The 20,720-nt window shown below is 41.7% G+C and overlaps 1 protein-coding gene across 1 annotated transcript in view; it reads right to left on the bottom strand.

Moving 5' to 3' along the window:
* Positions 1-20,720, bottom strand: part of NEO1 (neogenin 1) — a 503,941-nt gene that overhangs the window by 103,167 nt on the left and 380,054 nt on the right. The window contains exon 8 of the mRNA XM_077827907.1: positions 1,377-1,596. Coding sequence (XP_077684033.1) covers positions 1,377-1,596 — 220 coding nt within the window. The remainder of the gene's footprint in view (positions 1-1,376; positions 1,597-20,720) is intronic.

Genomic DNA, 20,720 nt, shown 5'->3' on the forward strand with positions numbered 1-20,720 from the left:
CTTTGCTCAGGAGAGAAACACTTCAGCAGGAAGTGTCTTCCTGGTTCCTGCTGTCTTATTTACACAACTGAAGACCCTGAATTGGGGGAGGCAGCCAGGCATTCCCAGAAAGTTGCCCCCTGGGTTCCCAGACGGTAGAGGCACCTGCATCCCCTGAAGACTTGCACTGCTTAAACTGAGTATTAACTCCTGTTTACCAAGTAGGGGAGCTTCTACCTCATGGTGACATTCTGCCATTCTGAGCAGCAGATCCTTTTACTAAGAAAGCTCGATGGATTGAATTAAACTGGTGAAGCACTGTGCCAACACAAGATTCATGAATAATCAGCACTACGATGATTTTAATGGCAATTCTTGTACATAAAGAAGTCAACAGTCACCAACAGTTACCACACTGTAGTATCTGGAATCTGACAGTATGTTCCTGGTTTTAGAACATGAAATAATTTCCGCATTTCAGATATTGTGGTGTGGTATCTATTGACTGTTTAAGGGCTAACATGGTGCAAGAGTTTACCACACTATCAGCATCCCATAGGTGGTGATAAAGTCCACAAGCACTTTTAGTTATTAAGCAGTCTGCTCAAAGTATGCAACTGACCCTTTGCAATGATTCAAAACCAGGCTGATGCCCGCTTCACGAACATGCTTCAGTTTGAAAACTACCAGTGTTTGTTTTCCAAGTATATTTTACTTGTCCCTTGAAAATTAGCCCTGAAACAAATATCAAAGACTGCCAATTGTAATGGTTTCTAGTAAAACTTTGGCAACCTCTCTAGCCCTTCAGCTTTTGGTCACTGTATGGAGCCACTATATATATATATATATATATAGTGGACACCAACAAATTAGAACTGAATAAAGACTGGGAGAGAATGGGCCACTACAAGAAATAATTTCCCTGTACTGACCTTCTTGTCAACTGTTTGAAATGGGCCACCTTGATTGCATTGGCCTCATTAGCACTGCAAAAATGATTTCCCCTCCCTTGGTATTCACCCCTTCTTGTCAACTGTTGAGAATAGCCACTTCCACCCTAATTGAATTGGCTCGTTAGCACTGACCCCCCACTTGGTAAGGCAACTCCCATCTTTTCATGTGCTTTGTATTTATACCTGCCTACTGTATTTTGCACTCCATCCATCTGATGAAGTGGGTTTTAGCCCACAAAAATTTATGCCCAAATAAATGTGTTAGTCTCTAAGGTGCCACAAGGACTCCTCGTTTTTTTTGCTGATACAGACTAACATGGTTATCACTCTGAAACCTATACATATATTGTTTGCCTGTAGAAACTAGTGTGAAGGGACAGTATTTGAGTTGTGAAAGGATGCAGAAAACTGAATTCAATCCAATTCACAAGCATAGATCTTTACCTGTTTATACCTTCCTTGGTGTAGAATACTGTATAGGTGAGGTTGTCTCCATGAGGATCTGATGCTGGTGTCCGCCACGTTAGTTTGATGAAGCGAGTAGAGACGAGGGAGGCCACGACATCCCGAGGGGCCGAAGGCAACGGTCCAGTTGTGGCTGGTGCTAGATGGTCAGTAGTGGCACTGGTCAGTGAAGTGGGAGGTAATGTTGGGATGGCAACATCTTGTCATGTGCAAACATTGGGGAATATGAAGGGCAAACATCACGACGGTTTAAAAAAAGAAAACAGAAAAAAACAAAAGAAATAAACAAAACCACGATGGGAAACAAAACAAAATGAACACACACAAAAAAGGCCATTAAACTGAAGGCTGACATGCAGGCAAAAGGTAACTACTGAAAACTAATGGGAAATATTAAAGGACACATCACTGTAGAGCAAGCAGACCAAATCTCCATTGTAATGGAAGTGGCAAGGGAAGGGGAAGGGTGAGAATTGAGGAAAAATATCACCTCATAAGAGGACACATCCGTGCCCAACAATATTTTTCATTTTTTGAGAGAAAAAAAATTAACGTTCATTTGCTATTCAATAGTACATTCAAACCTGATTTTCTATTTTACTTTGTTAAAATGTGGTATTAATTTGTACTAGACTCAGTTATAAAAGGTAATCTTTGGATTATACAAAGCTCATTGAAGAGGCATTGCAAAGTTATCCAGTTCTGATGTGTAAATTATGAAGTAGTTTAACAGAGTTCCAGTCACGTATCAAACTATAGTGTCATCTACCTGCTGCATAGTACCATATAACTGGTATCTGAAGGAGTTTGGGGCGTAATACAGTCAATACATGTGATGCAGTGATATTCTTCCCATGAAATTTAGACAGGAAGGTTGTGTTTTTTCTCCAAGGTGCTCCTATCTTCCACCCAAATCAGGTATTTCTCTCCAACAACTAGTTACTTCTCATTGTTTATTAATTTTTTCAATGACAATTTTAAAGGGTATTAACAGAACCACACCTAATGTTGCTTCATGACATGAAGAATACGATGTAAACTTTGTTGTAGAATGTCTTGTATGTTATCATATATGATGCTTCTATACTAATGCTGAGACAAATCCCTTGGATTAATATATTAAAAAGTGGTAAAGTGTAATCTGATGCATGTTAATAGCAGTCGCTACTGTATGTAAATAGTTTTATGCTGAATCCCATTAAGGCAATCCATGCAAGCCTCCACTAAATCTAGTGGAAATATTCTGTGTAGGAGAAGCCCAGTTACATGCAGTACTATAGGCTGTGCATGCAGCAACTCTGATTGCTAAGGTCACCTGACATTTTTTTTCAGTTGCTTACAACTTTATTAAAAACTTAAACCATTCAGGTTGACTTGTTTTTGGAAACGTCATCTAAAATGGTTCAACCATTTCCAAAAATGTGGTTAGGGAACAATACATGTTTCTAACACTCTTACAAACATTTTGTTGAGAAGTCATGTGGACCCTAAACTCAGGTGTCTAGAGGCAAAAAGTCCAATTCATTAACTGTCCACTTTCCAAGCTGTGTTATACTACTAAAATAATAGCAAAGTATTATTGTTCCTTTATAGTTTTTCTGAAAATTATTTTGTACTTTGTTTTACATTAACCATGTGTGAGCCTAATCATCATGTCCGAAATATTACTGATGTAAAATCTGAATCAGCACTAGTTGAACAGTCTGACAATATTGTGATTGCTTGGATAATGGAGCTGTTTTTGACCTTCTTGGAAATCAGGATTAAATTGGTATTTACAATAAGCTAAAAACATCTTTGATGCATGCTATGTAGTTTGCAGGCTTTACATTTAACTTCTGAAACTTTAGTAGAGGCTCTGGTGTGAATTATTAAAATTTGGAGTTTGCCTCACTCTTTTGTTCATGGTACACAATATGCTATTAAATTTTTTTACGCAGTTATATCATCCATAGGAAAAAGGAGGAAGTGACTGATTGTTGTGCACTAGAGGCATAGAGGGACAACTGCAGTATTGGCGGATGATGAGCACCTCTGTCATGAGTGGAAAGGACAAAGCTACAGACACATCCACAGAATAAAATAACGTTACAGTTGCATGAACGACACACAAGACAGCAAATCAGCGCAGACACTGAAAGACAGGGCTATTGATAGTGTTACTAAAAGAACCTTCATTTTAAATTCCAAATATGAAAACTGTCAACAAAATATCCTCTCAGCCTTGACCAAGCACAACTTTCTGTTCTCATAATTTCCATTTCTCCAACAACTGACAATGGCTAAAGCACTATATACAACACACTTACAACCCTGCTTAGAATTTAGTTTATGCTTCGTATCACTTTCATATTGCAGGTTCAGTCCTTAAAGAAAAACAAACCAAAAAAAACCACCCCAACAACTCGCCATGTTTTTATGGTGCTAGAAGTGATATTCATCGGCTGATAGCCTAGAATATTTGCTTTCATCAGACCTACAGAATGTTAAAGTCTATAATGAAAACTACTTAATATGAAACAATCACGCACACAATGCCTCAAAAGACCTGTGCTTTTGTTGGTTAAAGGACCACAGCAAATAAGTCTCCATCTCTCTTCTATCTTCTCCTTTGACTGTGACCTTGCATTCCCTTCACTGACTGGGCCTTAACTCCGCCCCACATATCACATATGCCATTCTACCTATCTCCACTATAACTGCCACATAGTCCACATCTGCTGAAATCTCCGCACCCCTTTTTTAAAAAAAATCTCCTCTCTGACCTTGTTTACATTGGTAATGTTTGGGAAAAGCACAGGTGAAGCCATCATGACCACTAAATTCCAGTGACACTGACATTGTTGCTGGGATACTGTGATCAGAGTCTATTTACTTTAAGAAGAGTAATTTTCAGAGATTGTCTAAGGCACCCAGAACCTGGGATAGGTGTGTTTTTGCTGTAGAGTAGTAGAAACTGAAATACAACAGATTAATAACTGCTCCAAATACCAGCATGTACAGAATGCCATTGGTTCTTCTCAGACAAACTATGTAGCGCAGTCAGCATTCCCATCTTCAAACAACTCCACTAGGTTCTCATCCATTTCAGAATCCAACCCAAGCCCCCCCGCATATCTTTATGGATTTCTTACAGACCTTGGGCCAGATTCCGGTCCTCGTTCTTGGGCCAAATAAGAGCTGCAGCAACCCAGGAGAGATGTGGCTGTATGTGGCCTTACACTGCTTCACCTTGTACTCCTAGGTATATGGGAGGTACCAAGGCATAAAGGGGGCAAAGCAGGAGAATAGCATTCATCAAAGTGCTTAGATGTATGCTTAATCTTAATCACATTCATAGTCGCATTAAAGTCAGTGGAACTCCTCTGAAGCTCATATTTAAGTACCTGCCTCACTGTTTCACTGGACTGTGTCCCTAATCACTGACACCCTTTATGTTCCCTCAACACAATCTTGCCATTGTGGATAAAAATGTGGTAGTGTTCTGTATAGCTCCTGTATTCATGAATAATCTCCCTGCTAGGGTGACCAGATGAAATGGACAAAATATTGGGGGAAGCAAAAAAAAAAAAAAAAAAGCGGCCGGAGCGGCCAAAACCGCAATATGGGACAAATGGCGTCCCGACCGTGCATTGGTCGGGACGTGGGACAAAGAACTAAAAATTGGGACAGTCCCAATTTTATTGGGACGTCTGGTCACCCTACTCCCTGCATAGCTGAAGACTCTCGTTTTAAATTCCAGTTGAAAACCTATTTTTCCCCTACAGATTTTATTTCTTTTCCTTCTACTTTTATCATGTTACTTCATGATTCAATTCCATGAAGTACTTTGGGATTCAGTTTGTGTGAAGAGTGCTATACAAATATCAAGTTGTACTGTACTGCACAGAAGCCACATCAGGCAACCATACGTCTTCTGAAGTGGTAACTATTGGTCCATCCCTGACAGATGACTGCTTCACTGCTACGGGGTAGCATTTTCATAAGCACTTAACTGTGTCTGGAGCCTAAATTCCATTCCAGGGGGACTTAGGCGCCTAACTCAGTTAGGCACTTTTGAAAATTTTACCCACATAATTCCACATAGCATCAATTTCATTGGCTTAACACTCAAAGAAAGTTAAATAGCCACCCTTTTAGTTGCTCAGCCTAATTCCAGGAAGAATAAGGGAAACAAATATCTGTTATGAATTTAAAAAGAAAAAAATTAAACTCAGTAGCAAATCCTTTTCCACAATAGCAGTTCTCCCTCCTAAAATCCAACACTTCTTGACATTCTAATTTCAAAATCTGCATCTTCAGAGTACTTTAGAACAGGGATCGGCAACTTTTTGCACGCAGCCCATCAGGGAAATCTGCTCGCAGGCTGGGACGGTTTGTTTACCTACAGCGTCCGCAGGTGCGGCTGATCGCAGCTGCCACCGGCCGCGGTTCGCCGTTCCAGGCCAATGGGGGCTGCGGGAAGCGATGGCCAGCACATCTGTCGGTCCACGCCGCTTCTCGCAGCCCCCATTGGCCTGGAACAGCGAACCACGGCCGGTGGCAGCTGCAATCAGCCGCACCTGCGGACGCTGTAGGTAAACAAACCATCCCCGCCCACCAGCGGATTTCCCTGACGGGCTGTGTGCCAAAGGTTGCCGATCCCTGCTTTAGATTAATGTTTTGGCTAGTGTATGATGTCTTGGTAATATTGTCAGGTGATTTATTTAAATTATAAGCTCTTTGGTGCAGGGAACATGTCTTACCTATCTTTGCAAATCAGGTTAACCATGTTAATTAAAAAAGTTATATAAAGGCTTTTAAATAACCAAACTGAAACCAAAGTACCTGATGAAATCTGCCCATAAAAAATAACTCTAATGAATTTTTTTTAAATTCACGTTTAATTTAAAACACATTCCACTTATTAATATATTAATCACTACATATAATGAAACACACCCATCATTTGCTTCAAGTAATCTGTACACTGTATTTGAGGAACCTGAGGGCAACAAGCTGAAGCATCTGGGAGAGCTGCCAAATTTCCCAGATTAACAAAAACTCAGTTGTGTCCTTGTGTAAGACTAGAGACTGGAAATACTTCTCCTGACAGCATTGTAGGTAGATCACTCAAACACAACAAAAACCAGCGGGGTATGAAAAATAAACCATGAACCAAATAAATGCACAAAGGACTTGTACATTGTACATGTAAGGTAAGCAAGGAATAGGCAAGCAAACTCACCCATGGGAAGCAGCAATTAAATATCAAATTGGTAACAAACTGGTATTTTTGATAGCTATGGTATGCATTTAGAAGACTAAGTTATTTCCTTCTTCCCTTCAGCCCCCCACTCTCTTTCAAAATGCCTCGAATGCCATTACAAACAGATTTGCAAGTACAATGCTCAGCAGTGCACAGCTATGTCAATGAATAATTACACTAAAATTAGTTTAATACCCGTAAAGGAACCACTTTATTATCTCAAACTTTTAAGCACAGTTTAACAAGGTATTTGCGAAATAAGCCTTTATATCCATTTCTCTGGAACATTCCTTAAATTGCTATTTCTGGGTAGTTTTGTATTAATCTCAAATTTTTTAGCAGCATGTCAAAGATGCAAGTGATATGTTAAGAACATGGATAAAGAATCATGTTCCACAGTGCCAGAAAGATAAACAACAGATCAATCTTCTCAATTACTGCTGATATTGAGATTCTTTTAAAACATATTTTTGAATGGGCTCTCAAGGAAAAAACCCCAAACGTTTTCCACACAGTCTAATGGTCACCGATGCTGCACAATCCACAGACAGTATGATTCCTCCATCATTTGAAAGACATGGTTCAGCAGAACCACAGCTGATCTTAAATAAATCAGTCCCCCTTATATTTTAAATAGCAGCTCCACTGTGCTCAGAAGGTTGTCATTAAATAATGATATGGTTGCTAAAAGTACCTTTTGGGAAATGCTGAAACATGGGACTTAACTGCTTGACCAATGGACACTGAAAAGAGGCCGATTTATCTGTCTGAACCATGAAGACTGGATAAACATTTTTAAATAGTATGAAACAAAACTTCCAATATGTTGCTCTTTCTGCTCCAAGAATGAAGTTCTCCAATGCGTTTTATATTAAACTCAGCAATGAAACATGAGATGCTTGTATTATGAGACCTAAACTGATGCAGATGATCTTTAACAATCAAGATGAATGGTCATTGCAGGCACTGGGCATTCAGTAAGTCTCCAGCTATGACGCCTGGGATTGATATCAAATGTTATAATGTGGGAAATGACTAACCTACAATTAAAAAATAAAAAATAAGTTCATCATCCAAAGATATATAAATGTTCTGTCAGACATTATAATGTATGTGCTATAGATTTCCCACACATAGCTCTGCCAATTTGCCTAGGCCATGGGTTGAAATATCTCTTGATATGCAAAGAGTGAATTCCAGCTAAGACAAGCTTAACACAAATCCTACTGACTCAGCTAAAGAGAAGATTCCTTATAATGCACCTGACAGATCTGAAGACCATAAGGTTCCCAGTTAGACCAGCTGTGGCAATGTGCAGAATGAACACTTTGGAGCACGATCTGGCTTGCTAATTGCTCAAATCTGTTCTGTCATACCATTCCTTGGCAAACATTCTAGTCCAAGGGCTTTTCTTGAACAGTGACTACCTATTGTGACAATTGCATCAAAATGCTTTGTAATGTTCACAAATAGCCACAGGGGTCTAGACTGAAACCAAAATCATTGTTATTGGCAACTTAATACACATCAGAACCCAGATCTCCAGTGGTGAAAGCACAGTATAAAACATTCCCTTAGTGGTTTTCCATCCAGTAAAAAAGTGAGGATGACTACTAGATTTTGATGGCTTAAGATGGTACAATTCTTCAATGACACAGCAAAGAGAAACTCATCATTATTAAAATAATTTGCTGGGGGAGATAGAACTAATTCAAATATATTTAAGTGATGTTATTCTATGATAAGCATTTCAGGATGCTAATGTGATCATTTAAAAAAAGTTCTATCAAAAACATCACTCCCAAAGGGCTACTAAAATGAAATGTTTTATTGGTTAGCTAATTATGATGAATATTTTCCATGCTGTCTAGCCCCTCCGGTTTAGATTTCCCTTTTCCTCTCTCTTTCTCTCCAACTGCACACAATCGCATAGTCACAGGTTTTCTTCCTGCTTTAAGCAATAGCATTCCAATGCCAACAGCCTAACACTGACTATAGAAAATGAAAATTAAAAAGGTAAAATGGTTGATGACCAAGGTCATTTTAAACTACACCGAAGTAGTAGTTTATGTAAAACTGCAGGTTTTACTATGCATCAGACATAATAAAGAGAGAGATGTATATAGTAAAAATGTTTGTCTAGTGACTAGTACACCTAACTAGTCAGGAATCTTGCGTTCTGCTGACAGCATTGCCACTTAGTGGCTGAATGACTGTGAACAAGTTCAATTCTCTGTGCTTCAGTTTTACAGATCTGCAAAATGAGGATATTACTGCTACAATCTACCTAGTAAAGCCATTGTTGAGAATTACCGAACATTTGCGAACGCTCAGAGCCTTGGATATAAAAACATTATATATAATGCTGCAAGCGTAAAGGAAACCCATTTTAAGATTACAAACACAGTGATCAATGTTATAGCTGCTTGAGAACAACATACAAAACCTTTTTTTAAAAAAACAGCAAATGACCATTTCACCAAAAATCATGAACTAAGTTATTCAAAATGTTTGAATGCTTTATCCTCTTTAATTGTAAAAGTAAAAATAAATGTCTCATAAGAACCAAATTACCAGCTTTGAATTTAGTTATTCTGGCAAGGTTATTTACTTGTTAAAATAGCAGTCTTTTCCGTGTAGATTGACAGTCAAAGAATTACTAAATGCTAGGCCAGAATATGAATTTGAAACATATCTCAATTCCATCAAAAGCACCGTTTGCCCAGCTTTGAGAATCACAGAGAATACCCTCTCCCTCTCCTACATTTAGTGACAGAATATTTATCTTTGGTCTTGGTTAGGAGGCTGTGAAACTTTAAAGAGCAATAGTCACAAGCTACATTCACCAACTAATCAGATTCTTTGATATTTGCCTTTGCAGAATTAAGCAATACAGCATCACCTGGTGGCAGTGTTATCGTCATGAAATAATTGCACCATTACGTATTTACCGTATCTTATCTTTTAAAGGGCAGCCCCCCATCTGTTTCTTGTATCGACCTAATCTCTTTTTCTTATGCTTAGACTAAGTTTTTCAGTGAAGGGCTTGCCCTTTTGTTATTCCTAACAGTGCACTAGGCACTACCACCATAAAACTAAATAATATATTAGTTGGTGATACAAGTCCAGTTCTCACTGGACAAGTGTCCACATCAATAAAATTGACACTTTTGCTGACAGTCTCAGCAGATCAGTATGGTGACTGAATTACTTCTTCACTTTGTAACAGATATTCAGTACAAACACACCTGAATTACACCTTTCTTAGGGCTTGTCTATATGGACATTCAGTACACAGCAAACTAGGGTGTGAATCTAGCCCATGATAGCCTGCCACGGTCTAACAATGTGCACCCTGCTGATGTGCATTAACAGTCCACTAATGCGCTCTGACTTAGACCTGTTTCAAAGAGAACTAAATCAAACCACTATAATAAACTCTTAAGACAATGAAGACAATATATGGTCACTGTGTGTATTCTGTGAACATACATACATTCAGATGTGTACAGTTTTGGCAATGAGTACATTTTTAAAAATATGTCATTGTAAACTTTTAAAGGAAGTCATAAAATCCAGGATAATAAAGAACACTCCTCCCAAAGTCACGGCATTGTGAAATGTTTTGCTTTAAAGGAAGGAATTTGATTTTTTCCTGTCATATAAAACAGTCATTAAAAAAGGTGTGACAGACCTTACTGATGCATCACACAGCAGTGAGTCCAGAGAGGAAGCAGCCTCTCCTATAATCCTAATCAGAAATGCTGCATTTCAGATAAGATACCAGCATCCAACAGAAGGGAGGTAAAAAGAAAAAGACACTGAACATGTTTCTCATCATAACAGACACAGACTACTAAAAAGAAATAAAAAAAACGAAACACACAGTCATATGCTCTTCCCCCAGAGACCTGCAAACCTAATTCTCAGAAACGGGCTTTGCGGCTCAAGTAAAACCATAACTACATATTCAAAAATGAAGTAAACAACATACTACAACATTTGAAGATTAGTTTTGTAATATCCTGTCCCCAAGAACACGTAAATAATAATTAAAAAAAACAACCCTAAGACAATGCCATCATATAGTAAGGCAACACAAAATACATCCTGTATAGACTGCTCTGGGAATGTAAATATTCTTAAAAATTGTATTCTTATGCAGAATTGAAATCTCTGAAGAAAAGTGGAGTCTCTAGCAATGTGTGGTAGTTTGACTTCAATTTTTCATACCAGTAGAAAGCAACAATTTGATTCTGACACCTACTACACTATATTCAAACGTAAATAGTTCTTTATAGAAAAGTTACAAATAAAAATATAGTACACACTGGAAAAAATATTTATTTTTACTGCATGTGGAGCCATATACAGGCAATTTACAGAGTTGAGGAGTCAGACTGCAGCAACACTACTTCCAGCTGTGATTTCATTGGGCTTCTGCTACTGACTTGCTGAGTGATCTTGGGCAAGTCACTTCACCTCTCTGTGTCTGCTTCTGATCTAACACTTTGTGTTTCTTGTCTATTTAGACTGTAAGCTCTTCTGGGCAGATGCTGTCTTTCACTTTTCATTTCACCGTTTGTCCAGTGCCTAGCAGAATCAGACCCCAATTTCTGTTGGTGGTTGTAAGCACTAATATAATACAAACCACAACAATAATATCACAAAACAAGCAGACTTGGGCATACGACTAAATGGCAGACATCCAAGCAACGTCTGTAGTGATATTATGCATTGTTACTGACCTGAATAAATACTAGTTTATTCAAGTGTAATACTTTTTGAAGAGACCATCAAAGATTCCCACAATCGGGGCTGGACACTTTTTTAAAATTGCAGTATAAATTGAAATAAATACGTGTATCTGTTTTGGAACTGTGGCCGGTGATCTGCTGGGTGGTATTCTAGCCCTAGCACAGAACACTACATAGCTGGAAGTGCCAACTTTCAGATAGCCCTGGACAAATTTCTGTTTGAGGTATTATACTCAAAACTACCAAAATTCTCCTTGCAGTTTCAAGTGGATACCGCATTCTTCTTGCTTCCATGTCTTGAACTTTTGTGTGGTACTGATAGATACTGTTACATTTCACTGCAGAGATGGCTGAAACATTTCCTGCATACAGTATGTCTGCAAAGTGCTCTGCAATCCATGGGTCCAGATCTAATGCATCTGAGGGTGCTGATGGAATTGGCTGATGTGATTGCAAAGCCATTGGCCATTATCTTTGAAAACTTGTGGTGATCGGCACAGGTCCGGGACCATTGGAAAAAGGCAAATATTGTGCCCATCTTTAAAAAAAGGAAGAAGGAAAACCCGGGGAACTACAGACTGGTCAGCCTCACCTCAGTCCCTGGAAAAATCATGGAGCAGGTCCTCAAGGAATCAATTCTGAAGCACTTAGAGAAGAGGAAAGTGATCAGGAACAGTCAGCATGGATTCACCAAGGGCAAGTCATGCCTGACCAACTTGATTGCCTTCTATGATGAGATAACTGGCTCTGTGGATATGGGGAAAGTGGTGGACGAGATATATCTTGACTTTAGCAAAGCTTCTGATACAGTCTCCCACAGTATTCTTGCCAGCAAGTTAAAAAAGTATGGCTTGGATGAATGGACTATAACGTGGACAGAAAGCTGCCTAGATTGTTGGGCTCAATGGATAATGATGAAAGGCTTGATGTCTAGTTCGCAGCCGGCATCAAGAGGAGTGCCCCTGGGGTTGGTCCTGGGGCCAGATTTTTTCAACATCTTTATTAATGATCTGGATGATGGGATAGATTGCATCCTCAGCAAGTTCGCAGATGACACTAAACTGGGGGGAGAGGGTACACTGGAGGGTAGGGATAGGGTCCAGAGTGACCTAGACAAATTAGAGGATTGGGCCAAAAGAAATCTGATGAGGTTCAACAAGGACAAGTGCAGAGTCCTGCACTTAGGATGGAAGAATCCCATGCACCGCTACAGGCTGGGGACCGACTGCCTAAGCAGCAGTTCTGCAGAAAAGGACCTGGGGATTACAGTGGACGAGATGCTGGATATGAGTCAGCAGTGTGCCCTTGTTGCCAAGAAGGCTAATGGCATATTGGGCTGCATTAGTAGGAGCATTGCCAGCAGATCGAGAGAAGCGATTATTCCCCTCTATTTAGCACTACTGAGGCCACATCTGGAGTACTGCATCCAGTTTTGGGCCCCCCACTACAAAAAGGATGTGGACAAATTCAAGAGAGAGTCCAGCGGAGGGCAACGAAAATGATCGGGGGCTGGGAAACATGACTTATGAGGAGAGGCTGAGGGAACTGGGCTTGTTTAGTCTGCAGAAGAGAAGAGTGAGGGGGGATTTGATAGCAGCCTTCAACTACCTGAAGGGGGGGGTTCGAAAGAGGATGGAGCACGGCTGTTCTCAGTGGTGGCAGAGGACAGAACAAGGAGCAGTGGTCTCAAGTTGCAGTGGGGGAGGTCTAGGTTGGATATTAGGAAACACTATTTCACGAGGAGGGTGGTGAAGCACTGGAATGGGTTACCTCAGGAGGTGGTGGAATCTCCATCCTTAGAGGTTTTTAAGGCCTGGCTTGACAAAGCCCTGGCTGGGATGATTTAGTTGGTGTTGGTCCTGCTTTGAGCAGGGGGTTGGACTAGATGATTTCCTGAGGTCTCTTCCAACAGTAATCTTCTATGATTCTATGATAATCCTTTCATATAAAAGGCCCTGGATATTGGTAATTAAATTATTATTGACATGCCTCTGTCTTCATAGACTTCAAGGTCAGAAGGGACCATTATGATCCTCTAGTCTGATCTCTGCACATTGCAGGCCACAGAACATCGCACATCCACTCCTGTAATAGACCCCTAACCTCTGGCTGAGTTACTGAAGTCCTCAAATCATGGTTTAAGGACTTAAAGTTACTGAGAATCCACCATTTACACTAGTTTAAATCAGCAAGTGACCCTTGCTCCATGCTGCAGAAAAAGGCGGAAAAACTCCAGCGTCTCTGTGAATCTGACTTGAAGGAAAATGCCTTCCTGACTCCAAATATGGCGATCACTTGGACCCTGACCATGTCGTCAAGACCCACCAGCCAGACCCCTGGGAAAGACTTCATTGTAGTAACTCAGAGCCCTCTCCAATTAAGTGTCCCATCACCGGCTATTGGAGATATCTGCTGCTAACAGTCGCAGATTGGCCACATGCCATTGTAGGTAGTCCCATCATACCATCTCCTCCATAACTTATCAGGCTCAGTCTTGAAACCAGTTAGGCTTTTTGCCCTCACTGCTCCCCTTGGAAGGCTGTTCCAGAATGTCATACCTTTGAGGGCTAGAACCCTTTGTCTAATTCAGTATTGTCGGTATTTTATGCCACTTAAAGAATAGCTGTGACACCCTGAAGTTTGAAAAATATTTTTGATACAATTCTACTATTTCATATAATTATGATTTTTTTATATCTGTATTACAAATAGATTTCTAAGTCAAAGTTCATACGCCCCTGCTGCTTATTTATCATTTATTTATTCACTAGAGTGTTATATCTGACAGTATGCTCTTTATAGAAACCATCCAAAATGTCGGGAAATCACATATAGGATAAAAAGAAAGAGCAGATGAACTCTTAATAAAGATCTTGAGTTCCTAGTAATAAAGAACAAGAACAGATACAGAAACATTATAAACAGTACTGGTCCTTCAGTACGTATAACTTTCAGTGTTTCCATTAAACATCAATAGTACTAAAAAATAAACTTCTGTCACCAGCAGAAAGAGTTCTAAAAGGTCTGTGTGTAGGTCAGAGCACACTGAAATTTGAAGTTACATTCCAACCACTTAAGGTCATGGCTCAAGCTTGCAGCAATGGGATGCAACACTCGTCTTACACATGAACTATTTTATTCTGTTCGTTGACTACTAACACAAGAACCCAATTTAAAAAGCAATTGCAATAAACATGTTGTAGAAGAAAAGAATGAGATAGGCTCTTCTCTCTAACCCAAAGGTGAAACGTTTACCACTGAGAAATAGCAAAACCTGGCTTCTTCATGACCTAGACGGACACAAGTAGGAAAGCAGATCTAAGCATGGCTTCATTTTTTCCTTATTCCTCCCACAGTACCTTTAGTATTAGTGTGTCAGCAGCAAAACCAGGCAGAATTAATCTGTCTTTTTAAAGACTTTGGCACTGCGTTTACCACCCCAGCCCCCAGATCACAAACATCATTTTAAAAAAAGTATCACACCATATTTTTAAGGCAGTGACAATTTTCACTTCAGTTTCTATACTGAGATTAGACAATGTACATTATTAAAAACTGAAATTCCTAGTTTTATGCCTTATTTTTAACAATGCTTTGAGCCTGCTACAAAAGCTTATATTTATTTAGAATTCCTTCTTGACACCACTACACAAAAATTAAGATAACATCTGTAGAAAATTAATCTTCTCCCACACTTAATATTTTAACCGTATGAATTCTATTACATATACAGCCAAAATGTAAAATAACCCCCTTTTTTTTTCCAAATGGCGTTCTGCTGTCTATGACATTACTGTATAATTTAACAACTTTGAAATATAAGCAACCAATTAAAAAATTTCACACATTACTTCCCTTCTGGTGCAAAAGCTGATTTTTCCTTTCTACACATACAATAAGAGGTTAGGATCAAGCATAAGTCAAGGCTTGCTCTGCCAAATTATTACTTGTGAGTAATAGAGAGAGGGAAAAAATCCTTTGGTAGAATTGTCATGTAGCTACAAACCTGAAAATCTAGTAATGGCACTCATTCGTTATATGGTGTTATAGTTCTGGCCTTAAGGAACATCACAAAAGAGGAGGTTACTTACCTGTAACTGGAGGTTCTTCGAGATGTGTGGTCCCTATCTGTATTCCGCACTTGGGTGTGCATGTGCCTGAGTCTGGAAGCGTTTCTTAGCAATGTCCATTGACCCACACGTGCGCAGTGTGTCCCCTTGTGCTCCCAGCTGAGGGTATAATAGGTAGTGCAGGTTGATGCCTCTCTAATCTCCTTCTTACTGTCATGGAATCCAGTCTGAAGGAGAGGGATGGAGGGTGCGGAGTGGATAAGGACCACACATTTCGAAGAACCTTCCGTGACAGGTAAATAACCACCTCTTCTTTGAGTGATGGTCCCTACATGTATCCACACATGGTGACTCGCAAGCAATGATTAGCGTGGAGGTGGGTGCAAGAATGCCAATGGAAGTGTGGTCTGCAGTATGGCCTGGCCTTGGTGGTGTCTGTAGCTGCTGTCTATGTGTGTGTTGGGGGGGTGTTGGGATGGGTTGTAGCATTTGCAGATGCACCCCAATACCCAATTTGAGATGCTTTGGGACAAAAGGGATCAGTCAGCAATGGCCACAAATAGTTTTGGCGATGTTTGAAAGGGTTGAGTCCTGTGTAGGTAAAATGCCAGTGCACAGTAGATGTTGAGGGAGTGCAAGGCTCTGTCAGCAGGGGAAGCATGTTGTTTAGGGTGGAAAACTAGCAGGTGGATGCTCTGATTTAGGTGGAATTCTGACACCCACTTTGGGAGGAATTTGGAGTGGAGACACAAGGACAATTTGTCCCTGTGAAATATTGTGTAAGGCGGGCCCACCATCATGGCCATTAGTTCACTGACCCGTCTGGCTGAGGCGATGGCTACTTTAATTGAATGTCACTTTCACATGTTGCAAACAGTTTGTGAGGGCACAGAGAACACGATTAAGGTCCCACAGGAGTGTGGGCTTGAGTACTGGTGGAAAAGTGTTGAGTAAACTCTTCATGAAGCAGATTGTGTTGGGGTGTATAAAGATTTGTGGTATGGGAGGGATTAAGGGAGTAGCAATCATGATCTTGGAATGATCGGACCACCATGTGAGGGAGGCCAGCATGGTCTGGGGAACAATGACCCTGGCGTCCACAGGGTCTCTGTTGGGTCTGTATATGGAAAGGAGCCAGGCCTGAAGACAATGCATATGCATGCAGTGTTAGGTAGGTGCAGGGTGCCATATGTCTAAAAAAAGGAGAAGCAGCAGCGGACCATGATGCATGGCCTGTGACACTCATCCTTGATGAGAGCTATCAGTGCTGCTAAGTGGTCTGCTGGGGGAAAGTCGAGCTGCGCTCCAATAAAGTTTATCTTCTGTGTAGGCATCAACACTGACTTCTCCTCATTGACGCAGATACCCAGAGATGCCAGGAGACTGTAAGGAGCGAAGATTGCAGTGATTGCTTCTTGGTGGATAGCGTCTCCAGGGGCCAGTCATCGAGGTAGGGGTACACTGAGTAGCCGAGACGGCGCATCTGGGCTGCTATCACGGCAAATACTTTTGTGAATATCCATGGCACTGTCGCTATGCTGAATGGGAGGACCTGAAATTGGTAGTGTGGGCATCCTACCTGAAAACAGAGAAACTTGCAGTGGGTAGAAGTAGTAGTAGAAGTAGAAGTAAGCGTCCTTCATATCGAGAGCGTCCATGTAGAAGTAAGCGTCCTTCATATCGAGAGCCGCAAACCAGGTTCCTTAGGGAAGGAGAGGACAATCGATGCTGGCATAACCGTATGGAATTTGGACTTTCTGGTAAGTGTTCAGCATCTGAAGATCTAGAATGAGGCGAACTTTTTCAGGATGAGGAAGTACAGTGAGTAAAAGCCTTGCCCCCTGCTCTATCACACCCTTGAGGAGCAGAGCATCCACTTCTTGTTGGAGAATGATGGGATGGGATGGGTCCTGAGGGAGGAGTTGAGGGGGGGGGGGGGGTGTCGATGTGGTGGAAATGAGAGGAATTCTATGGAGTATCTGTGGTGGACGGTCTCCAGTAAGTAACTGTTCATGGTGATCTTGCCCCAATTGTGGGTGAATAGGGCAAGACGGACTCCAAATATGATATGGGGCATCATGGGTGGCATCAGGGCAGGTTTGTGGCTCTCAAGCTTCACATCAAAACTGAAGTTTTGCCTGTTGCTGGGAGAGGGTTAAGGAGATGCTCATGGCGGAGGCTGGTAAGCATGACCATTGAGATTGGTGTCACCAACATGGAGGCTCCTGGTAACGTTGGTAGTAGGCTAGGTATGGAGTGTGTGGGCGTGGGCGGAACAGTTGTCTCTGCTGTCCGCATCTCAGGGCCAGGGTATATATACCCAGGGACCATAGCGTGGCCCTGGAGTCCTTCAGTGAGTGGAGGGATTCGTCCATCTTCTCATGGAAGAGTTTGTTCTCATCAAAGGACAGGTCCTTGATGGTATTTTGGACCTTCCAGGAGTCTGCTATAGACCACCGGACCAGGGGGATGAGGTGGATGAGGCTTTCTTCCGGCAGCTCGCGGAAGCTACTAGATCGCATGCCCTGGTTCTCATGGGTGACTTTAATTTTCCTGATATCTGCTGGGAGAGCAATACAGCGGTGCATAGACAATCCAGGAAGTTTTTGGAAAGTGTAGGGGACAATTTCCTGGTACAAGTGCTAGAGGAGCCAACTAGGGGGGGAGCTTTTCTTGACCTGCTGCTCACAAACAGGGAAGAATTAGTAGGGGAAGCAAAAATGGATGGGAATCTGGGAGGCAGTGACCATGAGTTGGTTGAGTTCAGGATCCTGACACAGGGAAGAAAGGTAAGCAGCAGGATATGGACCCTGGACTTCAGGAAAGCAGACGTCGACTCCCTCAGGGAATGGATGGGTAGGATCCCCTGGGGGACTAACATGAAGGGGAAAGGAGTCCAGGAGAGCTGGCTGTATTTCAAGGAATCCCTGTTGAGGTTACAGGGACAAACCATCCCGATGTGTCGAAAGAATAGTAAATATGGCAGGTGACCAGCTTGGCTTAACGGTGAAATCCTAGCGGATCTTAAGCATAAAAAAGAAGCTTACAAGAAGTGGAAGGTTGGACATATGACCAGGGAAGAGTATAAAAATATTGCTCGGGCATGTAGGAATGAAATTAGGAGGGCCAAATCGCACCTGGAGCTGCAGCTAGCAAGAGATGTTAAGAGTAACAAGAAGGGTTTCTTCAGGTATGTTGGCAACAAGAAGAAAGCCAAGGAAAGTGTGGACCCCTTAATGAATGTGGGAGGCAACCTAGTGACAGAGGATGTGGAAAAAGCTAATGTACTCAATGCTTTTTTTGCCTCTGTCTTCACGAACAAGGTCAGCTTCCAGACTACTGCACTGGGCAGCACAGCATGGGGAGGAGGTGACCAGTCCTCTGCGGAGAAAGAAGTGGTTCAGGACTATTTAGAAAAGCTGGACGTGCACAAGTCCATGGGGCCGGACGAGTGCTAAAGGAACTGGCGGCTGTGATTGCAGAGCCATTGGCCATTATCTTTGAAAACTCGTGGCGAACCGGGGAAGTCCCGGATGACTGGAAAAAGGCTAATGTAGTGCCATTCTTTAAAAAAGGGAAGAAGGAGGATCCTGGGAACTACAGGCCAGTCAGCCTCACTTCAGTCCCCGGAAAAATCATGGAGCAGGTCCTCAAAGAATCAATCCTGAAGCACTTACATGAGAGGAAAGTGATCAGGAACAGTCAGCATGGATTCACCAAGGGAAGGTCATGCCTGACTAATCTAATCGCCTTCTATGATGAGATTACTGGTTCTGTGGATGAAGGGAAAGCAGTGGATGTATTGTATCTTGACTTTAGCAAAGCTTTTGACACGGTCTCCCACGGTATTCTTGTCAGCAAGTTAAAGAAGTATGGGCTGGATGAATGCACTATAAGGTGGGTAGAAAGTTGGCTAGATTGTCGGGCTCAACGGGTAGTGATCAATGGCTCCATGTCTAGTTGGCAGCCGGTGTCAAGTGGAGTGCCCCAGGGGTTGGTCCTGGGGCCGGTTTTGTTCAATATCTTCATAAATGATCTGGAGAATGGTGTGGATTGCACTCTCAGCAAATTTGCAGATGATACTAAACTGGGAGGAGTGGTAGATACGCTGGAGGGCAGGGATAGGATACAGAGGGACCTAGACAAATTGGAGGATTGGGCCAAAAGAAATCTGATGAGGTTCAATAAGGATAAGTGCAGGGTCCTGCACTTAGGATGGAAGAACCCAATGCACAGCTACAGATTAGGGACCGAATGGCTAGGCAGCAGTTCTGCGGAAAAGGACCTAGCGGTGACAGTGGACGAGAAGCTGGATATGAGTCAGCAGTGTGCCCTTGTTGCCAAGAAGGCCAATGGCATTTTGGGATGTATAAGTAGGGGCATAGCGAGCAGATCGAGGGACGTGATCGTCCCCCTCTATTCGACATTGGTGAGGCCTCATCTGGAGTAGTGTGTGCAGTTTTGGACCCCACACTACAAGAAGGATGTGGATAAATTGGAAAGAGTCCAGCGAAGGGCAACAAAAATGATTAGGGGTCTGGAACACATGACTTATGAGGAGAGGCTGAGGGAACTGGGATTGTTTAGTCTGCGGAAGAGAAGAATGAGGGGGGATTTGATAGCTGCTTTCAACTACCTGAGAGGTGGTTCCAGAGAGGATGGTTCTAGACTACTCTCAGTGGTAGAAGAGGACAGGACAAGGTGTAATGGTCTCAAGTTGCAGTGGGGGAGGTTTAGGTTGGATATTAGCAAAAACTTTTTCACTAGGAGGGTGGTGAAACACTGGAATGCGTTGCCTAGGGAGGTGGTGGAATCTCCTTCCTTAGAAGTTTTTAAGGTCAGGCTTGACAAAGCCCTGGCTGGGATGATTTAATTGGGGATTGGTCCTGCTTTTGAGCAGGGGGTTGGACTAGATGACCTCCTGAGGTCCCTTCCAACCCTGATATTCTATGATTCTATGATGCAAGACAATGTTATGCTGGTGGGTGTATCCCCTGCTGTTAATTTTTCATGATGGGAGTAAAGCGGTCAGTTGTTTGCCAGAAAAACTGGTCCTAACTTTCTACCTCGATTCTTCTGATTGAATATTGAGATCTGGTACTCATGATGCCTTTGATCCTCTCTCTCAGTCTGTCCCCTCCCTGTAACCATCCCTCTATGAACCTATACATTTCACACACGATATATCTCATCTTCTGGATATCTTTGCCTTCTGAAACATCAGGGTAACTCCTTTGCTATATCTGTT

Source organism: Eretmochelys imbricata, chromosome 10 (genome assembly GCF_965152235.1).
Source record: "Eretmochelys imbricata isolate rEreImb1 chromosome 10, rEreImb1.hap1, whole genome shotgun sequence".
NCBI lineage: Eukaryota > Metazoa > Chordata > Testudines > Cheloniidae > Eretmochelys > Eretmochelys imbricata.